Source organism: Equus asinus, chromosome 4, assembly GCF_041296235.1.
Source record: "Equus asinus isolate D_3611 breed Donkey chromosome 4, EquAss-T2T_v2, whole genome shotgun sequence".
Classification (NCBI taxonomy): domain Eukaryota; kingdom Metazoa; phylum Chordata; class Mammalia; order Perissodactyla; family Equidae; genus Equus; species Equus asinus.
The window spans coordinates 105,436,532-105,452,300 of record NC_091793.1 but is presented as its reverse complement, the minus strand read 5'-3'; the positions used below and the strand labels follow the sequence as shown (position 1 = coordinate 105,452,300).

General features: G+C 36.1%; 1 protein-coding gene across 2 annotated transcripts in view; it reads right to left on the bottom strand.

Moving 5' to 3' along the window:
- LOC106843326 (sodium channel protein type 2 subunit alpha) overlaps positions 1-15,769 on the bottom strand; it is a 138,987-nt gene that overhangs the window by 38,336 nt on the left and 84,882 nt on the right. For both annotated transcript variants that reach the window (XM_014860312.3, XM_044768782.2), the window contains exons 14-16: positions 12,808-13,046; positions 6,875-7,048; positions 4,337-4,693 (exon numbers count right to left, since the gene is read on the bottom strand). In XM_014860312.3, coding sequence (XP_014715798.1) covers positions 4,337-4,693; positions 6,875-7,048; positions 12,808-13,046 — 770 coding nt within the window. The remainder of the gene's footprint in view (positions 1-4,336; positions 4,694-6,874; positions 7,049-12,807; positions 13,047-15,769) is intronic.

Genomic DNA, 15,769 nt, shown 5'->3' with positions numbered 1-15,769 from the left:
AGAAAATCATGGCCACTAGATTTTTATACAGTGGTTGGAAATACTATAAAGAAATGCTTATTATACAATAATAATGAGGTTAATGTTGAGTTAAAGATTGTGGAGTCAAAGTATTGCCATGAATAAGACTACTAATTAGTCTACAACTTGGGTCTCCAAAAATAGGCCCTGCTGGTATGAGTGAGTAAAAAAATTAGTGCCTATAAACCCATTGCGTTCACAAGAACAGGTAATTTACTATGGAACCAGGCACTCCTGTGGGCACACTTCTAAGTTCTACAAATTATTTCAGGATTTGATTGACAATGTCCATGAGTCCCTGATTATTCAGGCATCCAGAACCAAAGAAGGCAATGGCAGTGAAGGGAGCCAAAGACAAAAAGTAAAAGGTACAGAAGAGGAATCCTAGGGAGATTTTAAATAAAATTCCAATGAAAAGGATGCTGCATTTTTGCTACATTCCTATATTTCCAATAAGCTAATGAGGCTTAGAGCTCCTCTGTCCAACTATTTACAACTTACTCTAACCAGTGGTGGTAAGAAAGGGAAAAACACAGAAGATCCAATAAGGACTGCACAGAATTTTGTGAGTCTGTGCTGACACCTTTCTCAGCTGCTCTGCCATCACTGCTGGTATTCACAGTAGGACCTGCTCCTTTACCTCTGGAATTGACCAATAAAGTTATATTTTACTGTGGTTTGCTTTTGAATTTATTATTTGGATAAAAAGCAGATGAAAGAAAAAAATGCTAAATTTTGGGTTTTATCCATAACAAAACTGAACTTTGCTACCAAAATAGTTTTATAGATTTTATTTCTTAAGGTTTATTAGTGCACTGTCCTTATCTATTAGCAAATTTTTCTTGATATACGTCAATCAACTCTCCCAGAGTGTGATTCAATCTATATTTCTTCTTCAAAGCATTGGGGGCAAGTATTCTACTGGTAAAAGTGTCATTTTTGTTATACTTTTATGGCCTGCTCCTCTTTCTCATTGGAATTAGAGCGCTGAGTAAGAATCAAGTTTCTGTCAATTAACACATGGCTCTAGACTAGCAAAACTGATCTGAGCCTCAGTTTCCTCATTTGTAAAACAAATATAATAACTTTCCCAGTGCCTAGCTTACAAGATACTTGTAAGGATTCAACTAAAGAACCCATGTCGCTCTCACACAGCTACTGGCACATGGTAAACCCTTGAGAAAGTTTAGCTATTACATGTTATGACCCAACCTACCCTCTGCAACATTATCTTTCAATTTACCTTATTTTCCTAGAAATATTTGTGTTAGCCAAGCTATCCAGACCTCCTTTCTTACCAAAGGGTATCTACATAACAGCTGACCAAGGTACTTGGTGTGATCAAAGGCAATCTAAGGGAATACAGTTCGACAAGCTCACTCAGGGATTAAAACCTGAATGCTGTTTCAGAAGTGTTCAGAGACAGACAGCTGACTCAGTGAGTGAAACATACTCTTTCATAAATCCCCCAAATTAGTCTCTTGGAATAAAAATTTTACCACAATTTCCATTTTGGGTCCAAGATTAAAATATGTTTCATACATCAATACTTTCTCTCTTCTGATTCCTAATTTGTGAGAACGCAAAGCTCTCACATCCTTTCCTGTGTGCTAATGCCCTGCCTCCACTTAGAGAGGGAGGAGACTGGGTCGGCTACTTCTAAGAAAGTAGTAACCTTCGAAGAGTCACATTCTCTTTCTGCAGTACTTGCCTTGAACCTATAAAAGGATCTCTGGCCATAGTGTCAGGAAACCAAGAATGACTCATAAAAAAGTCCTGGCCTGGGAAGAGCAGTCTGTGGCCCCACCTGCCTGTGGACCCGGTATGGCAGTGATAACTCACACGTCTTGTGGTAAAGCACCATATGAAAATGATGTGTGTCAACAGGGGGTTATGGCAGCTTCTCTTTGGGAGACCTTTGCCTCTCTGCTGATGATGAGAAAGAAGAATTGTAGGAGGCACTACATCAAATTCATTCAGTCTTATTTAAGCAAATATAATATGAACACATTCCCTCAATAGTGGTAAACGTGACAGATATTATTATTACCTTAGCTCCTCCAGAAATATATCAAGGATATCACAAAAGTAGGTATAGATACTTCCTGAAATTCTCTTTTCAATGTGGATCCTTTGAACAATTACATCTTAGAGAGACATGTCTTGTTTAAGTAAACTAATAAATAATATTTGGTTTGTTGTTTCTTTTTAAATCTACTCTGCATTTTCCTGCCACATAAATTTAAATTTTACTGAAATACCACTGGCTTATTATCACTTTCCTGATAAAAAGCCATCTGTAGCTTTGAACTGCCTACAGAAGAAATCCTATTTTGTTACGCATAGTCAGCCTTTCCACAAATTAAACTCTGCACAGTTTTCTGGCCCCAGCTTACTTTCTACTACTCCCACTATGAATTCCCTGTTGCAGTCTGATCTGCTCATTTATTGTTGTCATAAGATTCTGTTTTCTGCCTTGTCTTCTCCATGACCTTTTCTTTGTTTCTGTTCTATGTAACTCTATGACTATTTCTCTCTGTTCTATGCAATCTTGTACTTTTCTGAAAGCAAGTAACTTGTGTTGGGGATTGTGATGACTTTAAAATATATCTACAAATTATTTGGTACTCTTCTCTTCAAAAGTTAAAGCCTAATTCCTTCTTCTTAAGTGTGAGCTCTTCCTAGTGACTGTCTTCTAATGCACTGAATATGGCAGAAGTGGCAGTGTGTGACTTTAAGAGGAGAACAGAAAGAGGGCTTTCTCCCTGCCCTTTCTCTCATAGCACCTGCTCGGGGAGAAGCTAGCTGACATGCCATGAAGATACTCAACAATCCTATGGAGAGGTCCTCATGGAGAGGACTGAGGCCTTGTACCAAAACCCAACAGGGAACTGGGACCTCCTGTCAACAGTCATAGGAGTGAGCCTTCTTGGAAGCTGATCCTCCAGCTTCAGTGAAGATAACAGGGGCCTCAGTCAACATCTTGACAGCAACCTTATGAGAGAACCTGAGCCAGAACCAGCCAGCTAAGCTGCTCCCAAATTTCTGACCCAGAGAAACTACGAGATAATAAATATTTGTTGCTTTAAGCCACTGTTCATATTCCCGGAGTGAACATTGTTCATGTTTATCGTTATATCAAGAAGAGATCAGAATTAGCTAAGCTGGTACTGAGGAGGCTGACATCTGGGAATGAATAGAAATAAAATGACAATCTTTTGTCTTTTTTCCCCACTCCCATTTTTCCTCATTTGGGGAGTTGGAGGTTAATTTTAAGTGAACGTAAATTAAATTCATAAATTACATACTTTAAAATATTGGTTATGACAGTCCTTGTTCCATTCCACTGACTTGAGACCTAACCAAGCAACTCAGTATAATTACTCTATTTTTAATGCATAAGAGCCTGATCCCTCCCACAGAGTCCATTGTCCTCTGTTCCAACCACTGGGTCCACTGTCTGTGGTTTGGTCTACCTTTCTTCCTGCAAAGCTAAATCCTACATCTCAGTAAAAGATATTTCAGGTCCAAAGTCCTTGACAAACCTTTCCCTGATCATCCTTGCCATTGTAAAGCAATGTTTCCATTTTGTGAACTTGACATATGGCAAATTTTTTGGTTCATATTAGATACTTCCTATTTTTACTTCCGTTTGAGTAAATGTCATATCACTGTGCCGTATATACCTATCGTCTTTCCCATGACCACAGGACTCAGTACAGAGGAGCTGGGCATGGTTCATTTTACAAAGTAATGATAATAAGTGATTCTCGAGTCAATGTTACTTGCTCATACTATAGTTTCTAGGCAGCAAAGACCCTGTGTGCTCCTAATGGCCTGAGATGACCACTAATTTTTTTAACTCTAATTTGTAGGAAACCCAAATTTGAAACATTTTTAAGTGATACTCTTGTCAGCACATATAAGTAAAATGAGTGACTGTCTTAGTAACACTTCTATGCTTTGTACAAGAACGAAAAGATAAAAGCCAGAAGTGGCCCTCTCCATGAAATAGTAAGAGGCATTAGTGATGAAGAACGACTTTGGCTCAAAAGATATTTTAAGAGTTTATATGTCAAATATATCTCAATAAAACTGAAAAAAAAATAAATAATTAAAAAAATTTTAAAAGAGTTTATATAGATTTCAATAGTCTAAGCTATACCTGGCTCCTGCAATCATGAATAATCAAGAATTGGGAATGGCCTTGATATGAAAAAAACAAAAACATATTAAACATTCCTTAGTGGACCATACTTTTACCTGGTTACATTATCTTTTACTGAAAATGAGGAAAATGTTTTTTACTACATACCACTAAGTTTCCAATCACCATGACCATCATGAAGACAGTAAGGCACATCGTTTGGCCAGCGACCTCCATACAGTCCCACATGGTCTCTATCCACTCTCCACACAGCACGCGGAACACAATCAGGAAGGAGTGGAAGAAGTCATGCATGTGCCAGCGCGGGAGCTCACAGTCATTGGAAATCTTGCAGACACATTCTTTGTAGCTCTTACCAAAGAGCTGCATGCCGACCACGGCAAAGATGAAGACGATGATGGCCAGCACCAAGGTGAGGTTACCCAAAGCCCCCACAGAATTGCCAATGATCTTTATCAGCATGTTCAGAGTTGGCCAAGATTTTGCCAACTTGAAAACTCGAAGCTGAAAACAAAAGCAAGAAGGCTGTTACTGACCTGCCTTCTAAAGAATCTGTAGATTTATTTACAGGGAAAATCTACAGTGGAGCAATTGTAGAGTGCTGGAGTATTTGTACGCCAAACTATTATCTAGCAAATGAATCAGTTTCTTTAATACCATGGAGATATTTTCCATTCTGAAATAATCTATATTGTAAATAAAATAATTATATAGTTATTTATTGGCATTTAGTAATAAGATACACCAAAATTTCCAGAATCCAACATAAGCACATGTCATATAATTCTTGTTTTCCTGTATGGAATTGAGATAAATAGGATTAATGCTGATTAATTAGCAAAGACTGTTTCAGAGAAGTAGAAGCTCTCATTATTTAAAAGCCCAAAATGGATATAGTTTTCAGTGTACTTGAAATATCATGCTGAAATGCACAAGAGCAAATAAAATTAACACAAATTATACAAGGTACAAGAGAAAAACAAACTAATTTCTTTAAATCTTTAGATTGCTTTCATCTTGCTATATCTTTAACTTGCTGTAATATCAGGCTGTATTTTAAAGGAAATTTATTATATTCAAAGAAGAAATACTTAGACTTAAGTAAAAAGCTGCATTTTGTCAACCTTTATGTCTTCAGTGACTTAACCAATCAATTCATTATAGCGTGTAACTGGCTCTCCACCACTGTGCTGGACCCAGGGTTGTATTAGTTCACAGAGGCCTCTAAAGTACCATTTACGGTTAAACAGCAGCAGCATTTTATTTCTGATGGTTCAGTAAATGTCAGGAGAAGAGCAGTGCATAATTTAATGGTATCTAAGTGACCCAAAGGAGTGAATACAAGCACCAAAATTTTTAATTTATTCCCAGAGAATAATTAATGCAAAAGAGCCAGACATACAAAGCAAGACACTAATGATATTATGCTTCCTGTTTCCCCAGAATGCACCACATCACCAGGAAGATTTACTCAAGACTGTTTTAAAGTAGTTGCCCATATTTACTTGTTATACAATCATTTCTAATTTTTGTTCTGTTTTTTGCATCCTTCTAGCTTCAAATTAGAGCCACACTTATCCGTGAAGACTGAAAGTAAACCACAGCTCTAAGGATCCCAACTCAAATGTGAACTTTGAAAGTGGTAAGGGAAATTCAAAACAGACTTCACAACAGAGTTTTGAGACTAGTTATCATTAAGATAAGTTATCCATAGGAACCTGTCTTTGATAAGTATATACGACCTCTGTTATCTGAAAGTAAATCACAAACAGTTACAGCCAACTCAAGAGTTTTTGTTGTTGTTAGTGCCGACAAATCAATTTCGACTGCTAGCGACCCTGTGTACAGCAGAGTGGAACTCCGCCTGGTCTTTTTGCACCATCCTCTCCTCTTCCAGCGCTGCATCAGACCATGCTCTGTTGCTATTTACAGGGTTTTCGTGGCCAATATTTTTGGCAATGGGTGGCCAGGTCCTTCTTCCTAGCAACTCAAAGTAATAGCAAAATAAAACATACCAAACTTTAAATGGAAATGTGTCAAGTGATATTTTGTCTCTTAATTTTAAAAGGTCTGTAAACTTATGAAATATACAGGTCAAATGAAAAGACCCCTTCTTTAAAATTAACAAAATATGGTGCAGGCAACTCTTCTCGGAAAGTGGATTTTGTGACTTCCTGGTCTGGCTGCAGAGGCATACATGTGGGGAGCTCTAACCTCTTTCCTTGTATGCTCTACCTAGTCCTGACTTTTGGCTTCTTTGGGGGCAGAGTGGGCAACTGCATAATTCCTGAGCCTCTGAGAGAAAGGTGGGCCCACCCTAAGTCCCCACCAAGCCTTCTGCATGATTAAGGAAACCCCACTTAACTGAAAGATGGATATTGAGTTGTTTAGTTGTGCTTTGGGTTTATCTATGACTCCCTTTTTCTCCCCCTCCATTAGCCCTGCCATTCAATTACTAACACGAGAACTGTTGGCTGTTCATTTGAATAAATTCAACCTATCCATTAAAGCTATGATGGAAGAAATTACCATCCGGTTGTGGGGCAACCTGGTTTGTTTTAGAAATATATTCAAATATTATTATGACTATGGAAAACCTTGTAAATATTACTAGATAAGAGTGAAGACTAATTAAATTACATAACTTTACATGTAAAAATATTATGGATTCTCCAGTTAATTTACCAGTCGAAATGATCGGAGAACTGACAATCCTTCCACGTTTGCCAAACCAAGTTCCATTAAACTAAGGCTCACGATGAAACCATCAAAAATATTCCAGCCCTCTTGAAAGTAATAATATGGATCCATAGCAATGATCTTGAGAAACATTTCTGCTGTGAAGATCCCAGTGAAGACCTAAATGAGAAATGTTTTATTACATGAGTGAATATTTTTGAAAATATAAATAATTACTGAGCAATTTAATTTACTCCCAACAAATCACAATTAAATTCTGAATTTTAAAAATTGGTTTAGGTCCATTAAATCAGTACCCTCGAATGGTTTGTATTCAATTCAATATTTGTTTACTATATTTAAGATTTACCAAGTGATGAAGAGTGTAAGAATTAAGACAATAAAATTACTATTCTTACTTTTATATACTTAAATGAAAGGTTCAGCTAACTCATTGTGGTCAATTGTTTGGCTCTGCCTAAAAGTTGGTCCTCTCCCACGGCCCTGCAGACAAGGCTGGTGCTAAGAAAGCTCCATACAGGCTGTAATAAACTTGGTCACCATTAGCCCTACAGATAGTAAGAATGCTAAAAAAAAAAAAAAAAAAAAAAGCTGATTTTCCTGGCCAAAGAGAAGCAGCATTCTCCATTCTCCATTTTTTTTCTACAACTATTTCAAACTTTCTCCTCAACCTATCTTCAACCGTTTTTCCTTATCGTCTACTCTCAGTACTTCTGTGTCTTGGAGGTAATAGAAGTCAGCCAATCTGAACTTTCTCAGTTTCCCTCTATCTAACACACTACTTACACCCATACCCATGGCTTTGCTATTCCTTCTTGTTAAAAATGAAAGAAGTGTCCTGCTTTGCTCTAATTTCTCCAACTATGTTATGTGTCTCCTTTGGACTTCTCAAAGAATTCACTTTCTCAATTAATCTGTAGTTTCAACCTCTTCCTGCTACTGACTGCTTCCTATTGGGATTTTACAGGAAGCAACAGATACTCAGTTCTTCTCCACCTTGAAACCACCACCAGTGTCATCAAAGAGACTCTCCTTGCATTCTACTTCCCCTGTTAGTTACCACCTTCTAGCCTCTCCGCATAGCCTAACTTCTTTAAGACATTGTATATTTGTCTATACTCACTAGTTCCAGTTTTTCAACTTACTCCACAACCCACTAGTCAACACAAACTGCTGTAACCAATTTCACCAACATAACCAACATCACTATTGCTAAATTCAGTAGGAACTTTTAGTATTTATCTTGCTTGCCTCCTTAAGAATTTTTCACATTGTTTCATGTTCCTTGTTCCTTAAAATATTTTCTCTTCCTGGGATCAGTGATCCACACCTCCCTGGATACTTGTCAGTGGCTTTTTTTCCTCCAACAAATTATTCAATATTGGATTTCTTCTCTTTGTTCTGGACCTTCTTACTCTAATTTTCCTTTTACAATAAGTTTACATTTTGAGATCTATTTTTCCATTCGAGCATACCTCCTGAGCTCCAGAACTATATACTCATCTGCCTATCCAACACCTCCACTAGAGGACTATCTCACAGGTACCTCGAATTCAACAGGTCCAAAATTCACCTTACCACTCTCTCTGCACAAACTTGCTTCTCTTCTGATATTTGCCAACTCAGTAAATGGAAGCATTCTCTACCTTGGTGGCCAGCTTAGAAACCTGAGAGTCTTACAGATTTTTCCAAATGTCTTGAATACTTCAAGTTGAAATTCACCCATGCATGTATTACCAGTTTATTCTTTTACTGTTGAATAGAATTTCATTGTTTGAACATTCTGCGGATATTTAGATAACATATAGAACTTTTTGTTTCTTTTCCAAGAAATCTTTGCCACTCCAGTTACATGTGCTAATCTTTTCATATATTTGACACATACATATACGCTATAAACCCTTGCTTTAAACAATTAGTTGTCTTTTAAAGAAATTAAGATGAGGAAAAAAATAGCTTTTTCTGTTTACCCACATTTATTCATTTCAAGTGACCCTCATTCTCAGATCCAAATTTCCATCTGATATTTTTTTCCTTTCTGAAGGGAAAAACTAAAGGACTTTCTTTAGCATTTCTTGTAGCATAATTCCAGTGCAGCAACTTCTCTTGGTTTATGTTTAAAATTCTTTATTTCACATTGCTTTTGATAGATAGTTTCAGTATAGAATAATAAGTTAACTTTTTACTCTTGTCTTTGTTTCATCAGGCCATTTTCTTATGCACTGAATTCTTTCTGATGAGATGTTAGTCCCTTGTATATAATAAACACTTTTCTGCTAGCTGCTTCCAAAAGTTTCTTTTGTTTTTAGTAGCTTGACTAAGATGTGCCCAATATAGTTTACTTTATATTTATTCTTACTGATGTTCACTGAAATTTTATAATTTAATATTAAGGTGTCTAAGTTAATATTTCTCAAAAATTTTGAGAAATTTTTGGCCATTATTTCTTCAAATATTTGTTTTGTTCCATTCTCTCTCTTTTCTCCTTTTGGGTCTCCCTTATGCACACACTAGACCACTTGATATTATCCTGCAAATTAGTGAGATTCAGTTCATTTTTCCTTTTAGCTTTTCTTTGCTGTTCAAATTGGATAATTTCTACTGACTTGCTTCAATTTTAATAACCCTTTCTTCTGATAGCTGCAATTTTCTTTTAAATCCATCCAATGAATTTTTCATTTTGGAATTTGTATTTTTCAGTTCTAAAATGTCTGGATGACTCTTTTTTATAGTTTTCTTTTTTTCCTGCTCATATTCTCCATCTGTTTATTCATGACCATTTTTTTTCCTTCAAATTGTTAAACATATTTATAATAGATTCTCTGAAGTCCTTTTATGTTAGTTCTAGTGACTCAGTCATCTTCATATCTAATTCGATTGATTGCTTTTTCTCTCAACTATGAGTCACATTTTCCTGTTTCTTCACATAACATGTAATTTTTTATGTGATATGAACGATGTGTTATAGATAGTTTTGATTCAATTATTTTCCTGGGAAGAGTATTGATTTTTGTTCTAGCAGGCAGTTAAATTATAGGTTGGCCACCTGGCAATTATAGTAGCTTGGCTTTACTCTTAACCAAGGCCAGGATATTTTGGCTTGCTCTTTGTCCTAGTTGAATCTTCTGGTTCTCTGATATAGTCTTTACTCCTAAAGCATAGCTCATGTGGGGTCTCAAAGGAAAGCTTAACATGTTTGTCCAATTTCTGTATCTTGACTGGTTTCAAATTCCAAACTCTCTTGGGAGGTATTCCTTTCTATTCTATTTTTTGGAATAGTTTGTGAAGGATTAGTGTTAATTCTTTAAACATTTGGTAGAATTCGCCAGTGAAACTCTCTGGGCTTAGCTTTCCTTAGTGGGACCATTTTTTGATTACTAGTTCAATTTTTACTTGTTACAGGTTTTTTCAGATTTTCTATTTCTTCTTGGTTCAGTCTCAGTAGTTTGTTACTTTCTAGGAATTTTTCCATTTCACTTAGGTTATCTAATGTTTGGCATACAATTGTTTACATTATTCCTTATACTCCTTTTTATTTCTGTAAGGCTTATAATGATGTCCTCTCTTCATTCTTGATTTTAGTAATTTGAGTCTTCTCTCTTTTTTTCTTGGTAAATCTAGCTAAAGATTTCTGCTGATTTCTCAAGGACAACTTTTGGATTTGTTGATTTTCTGAAATGTTTTTCTATTCTCCACTTCATTCATTTCCACTCTATTCTTTATTATTTCATTTCTTCTCCTAGTTTAGGGTTTAGCTTGCTCTACTTTTTCTAGTTTCTTAAGGAGGAAGGATAGAGTATGGATGAGATTTTTCTTCTTTTTTCACTATAGCATTTACAGCATAAATTTGCCTCTAAGCACTGTGTTAGCTGCATTCTGTAAGTTTCAATTTGATGTGTTTTAATTTTTATTCATCTCAAAGTATTTTCTAATTTCTCTTCTGACTTCTTTTTAACCCATTAGTTATTTAGGAGTATGTTTTTTAATTTTCACATATTTGTAAATTTTCCAAGTTTATTTCTGTTATTGATTTGTAATTTTATTCCATTTTTGTCAGAAAAGGTACTTTATATAATTTCAACCTTTTTAAGTCTACTGAGGCTTGTTTTATGATCTAACACATTGTTTATCTTCAGGAATGTTCCATATGTCCTTGAGAAGAATGTGGATCCTGTCTATATATTTTCTACTATTCTGTGATTCACCTCAAATACAAATTCCACCTTCCTTGACACATAAGACAACTCCCACTTTGAATAGTCCATTGCTGTTTATGTCTTTCCAGCATCCACTCTCTCTTCTTCTGGTAATGACAGACCTAATTTTCTTCTTAATAATTCCACTCATTTACTCTGTTGCCAGCGATAAGACATGGTTCTTGTTTGGTCAAACAGGGCATTCTAACCCTAGAACCAGAGTAACTGACTGGCTTAGAAATTGTCATGCGACACCACCCAGGCCAATGATATTCACTTCGTGGGCCTTTGTTAAAGCTAGTAGTCTGGAAGCACAATCGTGCTCAGGGAGCTATGTTGGTAGGATAAAAGTTGGCAGAATGTTGCCATCAATAGAACACCCAGTCAGAAACAAAGGATACATAACGGGAAGAAGAACAAGAAGTGACTCCCAGTGACATTGATTGAGAACCCGAATCTAGCTAGGTGAAAACTTGGAGCTATGCCCAAATGGACTTTAGTTGCTTGAGGTAATGAATTCTCTTTATTTTTGCTTAAGCCCATTTCAGTTGTTTCTTAATACCCTCTTCCATAAAGCTTTCTTTCATCCCTTGCTCATTTTTTAGAGACAACTTTGAAAAGATTCCTATATAGGTAAAAATTTGGACTAGGTAACGCAATTGTCCTTTCCTACGCTAAAGTTCCGTGATTTTTGACCACAGCTTACAATAGTTTTCAGAGTCTCTGATACCGTGTTCAGATCTTCCATTGCTCTGTCAATTTCTCATGGGTAGTTTCCCCAACTGTAAAATACAGACGATCATAGTATCTACCTTAGAATTGACTTTGTGGGAACCTAGAGAGAGGACTTTCATGTAAACCATTTAGTACCGTGCTTGTTACAAAGTAAGTGGTCAGCATATGTTAACTTTATCACTGGATTCAGTTAAGACCTATCTGGAATATAATAAAAAAAAAATAGTGGTTACTTCACAGCCTAAAAATATTGTGCATTATACTTTAGCATATGTTACTTACTGTCTATATACAATCTGTTTATATGTTCATTTATCAGGTTGGGAGGTACATAAGAATTTAATAAGCCTCTATGTTGTACCAATATATTTTTGTTGCCTGAATTTATTCATTTTATTTCTCTGTATAAGACCACTTTACTTTCATTTCTATCACTTTACCATGTATCCAGTGAATGTTAATATAAATTTTTAAGTGAAAACATATGCCAAAAATCATCATTTATAGATTCCTAAATTTACAGGAGAAATTCAAACAGAAATAATAACCTCTATATGATGTTTCCCCCTCAAAGAATCCATCTTCAAGTATTTACAAGTGATATTTCAAAATTATCTGGTTTGGTATATTGTATAATTCATTTGGCGAATGTAGACATGTCCTAAAGAATCTATTCTAAATCCCTGAGAAATACATCAGGATCTTGTTATCATAGACCAATGCCCTCCATAAGTCATGATCATCTTTCTAATGAATGGGCAATTTAAATTTACTTCTAAATCAAATTGCCCACAAAATCTTTGAATCTTTTGCACTGCTTCTTGTAGCAATATATTTTTGTTGTTAAAAAAGGAATGTTAAGCTTTTGCTTTGCAGGTATACATGGCCAATTAATTAATATTTAATTTGAGAGTGAGATGTGAAATTTATTAAGGCAATCATGAACTCTCTCAATGGGAAGAGGAACTCTCGGGGAGCCTTACTCACCAGGTTCCCGACCGACAGCACACTGCTGAACTGCTCTGTCATGGGATAGTGCTCCATGGCCATGAAGAGTGTATTTAAAACAATGCAGATGGTGATGGCCAGGTCCACAAATGGGTCCATCACGACCAGGTTGACAAGATGTTTCACCTTTAACCATGGTTTACAGCAGTCCCAAATTAAACACATGTTAGCAAATTTATACCAGCAGGGTGGGCATTTCTGTCTGGATTCTTCAAGTTCTGGAAGAAAAAAGTTAGAATATTCATGAAAACTGCTTTCTTTCTATTCGGCAGCCATTGGTTTAAATTGAAAGTGATTTTCAAAAACTCTAAATTTGTTCAAAGGCATTCTGGGTTCATCTGACTGTGGAGCAGGAAAACACTTTTAATGGGTTAGCCGTCATGGAAAGCGTGGGCACAGAAAGGCTAGTAAACTTTCCAAATTTATCTTGGCTAAACATAGTTTCCAAGATTCTCTGTGCAATATTAAACTCTCTGACAATTGCCTTCAAGGCTATCAGAAACTAATGGGTAGGACTTGCATTAATTATACTTAAAGCTCATCCACCTTCCATATAAAGCCAGACTCATACGTATTATCAAAGAACTCCTCTCAGGGGATGTCCTAAAAAACTTTACTAGTCATGCTGGATCACAGTTTTTTAGATTAGATACGTTTTTTAGGTCTTTTAATGAGATAGTTTTGTCAGTGTCATCAGTCTTAGTCAAAAAGCTTCTAGTTTAAGTTTCCTTAGATATAGGCTCATATATTAAACTCATCAAGATTCCTTTTCTCTGCATTTCTTAATTTAACTAGAGGTCACAAAAGAAGAGGAAATATCCACCCTAAGAAACTGGGATCCTCAGTGTTAACATAAATGAATGTTTCACAAAATGGAACTCATGTACTAGTATACTAGTAAAATATAGGAGAATTTTATGTGGAATATATGTAGAATTCATAAATTTTCATAGTATGCATTTATTTTAATGTATTAAAATGTAAAAGTATCATTACAAACTTATGATATAAAACAATATTAAAATACATTTACTTAAGAAAAAAGTACAATGATTTCAAGAATTTCAACTAAATAATAAGAGAAGACAGAAATGCATACATCTTTAAGATGACACTCACAGTACTGGAACTTGGTAAACATTGGCAAAGATTTTTGGGGAATAAGGATGGGTGAAATTACCTACTATCATCCTTTGGTAAAATGATCTCTAAACTCTTGGGTGGGAAAAGGGTGCAGAACCTGTTTTCTGCCAATACGAGAGCTGCATACCCTATTACCTGCTCTGCCAAATATGAGACCACCACTTCACAGCTCTAAGACAGAGGAAAACATTCTTTTTTTCATCCATGGCATAACTGATTCTGGTCAGTCACTTTAGTATTACTACTCTAGTGACGGGAATATCCCTCCAAATTTGCTACAATTTACTAGGAACCAAACTTTATACGGGAGGAAACAGCAGATGGAACGGACAAACATGACCATAGGTAATGATTTTTTGTTCTGCTGGCAAACATTCACCACTAACTAATGCTATAAAGTTTATCACTTCCTTAAAGTAAAATAATTTCCTGATTATTTTGTTGTTGTTGTTGTTCAACTTTTTTGCTGAGGAAGATTGGCCCTGAGCTAACAAACCTGTTGCTAATTTTCCTTTTTTCTCTTGAGGAAGAGTGGCCCTGAGCTAACATCTATGCCAATCTTCTTCTATTTTGTACGTGGGTCACTGTCATGGCATGGCGTAAGCCACTGTAGGTTTGCACCCAGGATCTGAACCTGTGAACCCCAGGCCACCAAAGCAGAGCATGCCGAACTTAACCACTGGGCCACCGGGCCAACCTCAATTTCCTGATTATTTTAACAAAATTCCATTAGAGGTAGATTCTTCAACTGTCTCTTTAGATATTGAAATTCTTCAAGTTCACAGCTTATTTCCATTTCCCTTCATATGTAATTTTGTAAACAATAAAGAATAGTTGAGTTGTACATCAGAAGAAAAATATAAATATAATTATCATTGCACTAGTCATTTTATAGATGCTTTTAAGACTGCCAAATAACCTCATGTTTATGCTGAAGATAAAAAGATATTATCCTTTATAAGAAATAACAAAAGAGAAACCAAAAACATCTCTCTCTGCCTGTGTACAGTCAGACTAAGTATTTTTTTAAATTCGACTTGTCTTTTAGTAGATAAAGAGAAGCAAACAGGATTTGTGTAGGAAAAAAACAAATCAGAGAAAAGTTCCAAAGGGGACATTCAGCTGGTGTTGCCCATCTCGACACCAGGAAAAAGTGGAGCAAAGCTGTTTAAATTCTAAAATAAAATCATTCAATTATTCATGCCAAAAAAAAAAAAATGAAAGAGAATCTTAGACTTTGAAACAGAACAAAGCACTCAGGAACCACAGCCATCTCTCCATTATTCCTGTGTGGGTTATCCACACTGGGAAGCATTTACAGCCCAGGTTAGATCTTTCCGCTGGCTCTCCTCAATTTCTCATGTGCTTCTAACTCAACCTCCCCCTCTCCTTTCCATGGGTGTGACCAGGAAATAAGTCTATGTGGTTTTTGCATTTAAAACACTTGAAAAGCAAACAATTTATTTGTGCTCATCTCCTAGAGTTTCATCAAGTCAGAGGCTGTTCATTACCCTGGACAATGGAGACTTGGCTGTAGTTCAAAAGAAGGAGAACAAAAGTTGCCAGCTGGATCAGCGAGCTCGGTTCACGGAAAGGGAAGGCGAACTAAACCACGATTAGACTCAGAAGAAAGGATCCCCAAATAAACAGATTACGTCAACCTAAGAAACTTTTCCACCATGAGCAGGAACAAAAAAAAAGGACTATATTAAAGACAGCTCGAGTTGCGTGTGTGTGCTAAGTAACGACAGCCAGCCTCGATCCATGCCACATTCAAAGTATAAAGATATAACTGAAA